We start from the raw sequence: 1,800 nt of genomic DNA, 5'->3' as shown, positions 1-1,800 counted from the left end.
ACTACAATGTTGCAATTCCTACTACACGAGAAAATGTATGCCATGAATTCCTTCTTCAAGAAGAAGCCCCAGAGGAAATGGACATGGCACAGCCCCGACGGTAACACAAAAAACGAAATCGATTACATCATCACAAATAAACAAGATATAATTCAGGATGTTACCGTAATAAATAAGCGCTCAATCAACATAAGAAAAGAGAGGAGGAAACTAATACCATAAACTCATGTCAAAAAGTGGACACATATCGAAGACCCCATACAGTACCAACAGCACATCGACCGAAGCTTAGGTTACCTTAAGGAGGTAAAGACAGAAGAAATCAACATTGATGAACTTAGTAAAGAAATCACGCACACATTAAAGATGGCCCAAGAAAAATTTACCTCTAAAGATAAAACAAACAAGGGAAAACTAAGCAAGAACACCAAGGATCTCATGACACAGAGAAGAGTACTAAGAGAAAATCCCACCCAAAACCAACCTGCATTAAAACAACTAAACAAAAATATCTCAAAGGCTGTAAGGAAGGATATACGTAAATACAATACGGATGAAATCATTAGGGTGATAGAGAAAAATAAAGGTATAAAAATCCTAAACAAAAATCTTTATGATACTAAGAGGAGTGTCTGCAGACTAATGGATCAGCAGGGTAATGTAACATCAAATAAAGAAGAAATCCTAAAAGTTGTTGAACACTTTTACAAAACCCTCTACAGAGAGCGAAACTTGGAAGAAGAACATGCGCGAATCCCTCATATCCAAAATCAAGGATCAGAAGACATCCCTGAAGTAACCATAAGCGAAGTAGAAAATACCCTTGCCTCCATGAAGAATAACAGGGCACCTGGTGAAGACCAAATAATAATAGAGGCCATTAAAGTCAGTGGAAAATCTATGATGTGCGCCTTACAAAAATTGTTCAATGCATGCATCTCCAAAGGGATCACACCTACCCAGTGGAATAATGCCGTCATCATTCTCATCCACAAGAAAGGAGATATTGCCAATCTTACCAACTACCGGCCTATTAGTCTGTTGTCCCACATTTATAAGTTATTTATGAAGATTATTACACAACGACTAACACCAAAGTTGGACTTCTATCAGCCAAGGGAACAGGCGGGCTTCAGAAAAGACTACGGAACAAATGATCACCTGCGTTAAGGTCCTTATTGAAAAGGCCCTAGAGTACAATAAGCCGCTAATCCTTATTTTCATCGACTTCCAGAAAGCCTTTGATACCATCAACCAGAGAGCCATGTTGCGAGCACTGGCAGAATGCAGGATTGATTATCGGTATATTTCGCTCATAAAACATATATACGACAATGCAACATCATGTGTCAGACTCCATCAAGATACAGACACATTTCCAATGGAACGGGGAGTCCGTCAAGGCGATAATATATCACCAAAGCTGTTTACTGCTCTGCTAGAACTCGCTTTTAAACAACATAACTGGGATAATCTGGGAATTAACATTGATGGAGAATATCTTAATCATTTGCGATTTGCGGACGATGTCGTGCTCATAGCGGACCGTCTCGATGATGTCCAAAAAATGGTAGATGACTTAAACAATTCTACACGACTAGTGGGACTCAACATCAACTTCTCAAAAATCCAGTTTATGACTAACTTAGTACCCAGCACAGGTATATTGGTGGAAGGTGTTCTAGTAGAACAGGTGGAATCATATAGGTACTTGGGCCACGAGATTAAGATTGGTAGGGACAATCAAACCAACGAAATAATCAGAAGAATAAGATTGACGTGGGCGGCCTTTGGTAAACT

General features: G+C 39.2%; 1 protein-coding gene across 1 annotated transcript; it reads left to right on the top strand.

Annotated features, from left to right (window-relative positions):
• Positions 1-6: 6 nt before the first annotated feature.
• LOC126858648 (uncharacterized) lies at positions 7-1,170 on the top strand. Its single transcript, XM_050609124.1, has 2 exons — positions 7-100; positions 254-1,170. The coding sequence occupies exons 1-2, from the start codon at positions 7-9 to the stop codon at positions 1,168-1,170; spliced, it is 1,011 nt and encodes a 336-aa protein (XP_050465081.1).
• The last annotated feature ends 630 nt before the right edge of the window (positions 1,171-1,800 follow it).

This window comes from Cataglyphis hispanica, unplaced genomic scaffold (assembly GCF_021464435.1).
Source record: "Cataglyphis hispanica isolate Lineage 1 unplaced genomic scaffold, ULB_Chis1_1.0 scaffold188_size2279, whole genome shotgun sequence".
NCBI lineage: Eukaryota > Metazoa > Arthropoda > Insecta > Hymenoptera > Formicidae > Cataglyphis > Cataglyphis hispanica.
This window is presented reverse-complemented; position numbering and strand designations above follow the sequence as displayed.

Excerpts from the sequence above, each read along its gene's own strand:
- LOC126858648 (XM_050609124.1), top strand. The coding sequence starts at position 7 with ATGTTGCAATTCCTACTACACGAGAAAATGTATGCCATGAATTCCTTC. Across the intron at positions 101-253 it reads GACATGGCACAGCCCCGACG|ACCCCATACAGTACCAACAG; the intron begins GTAACACAAAAA and ends CACATATCGAAG.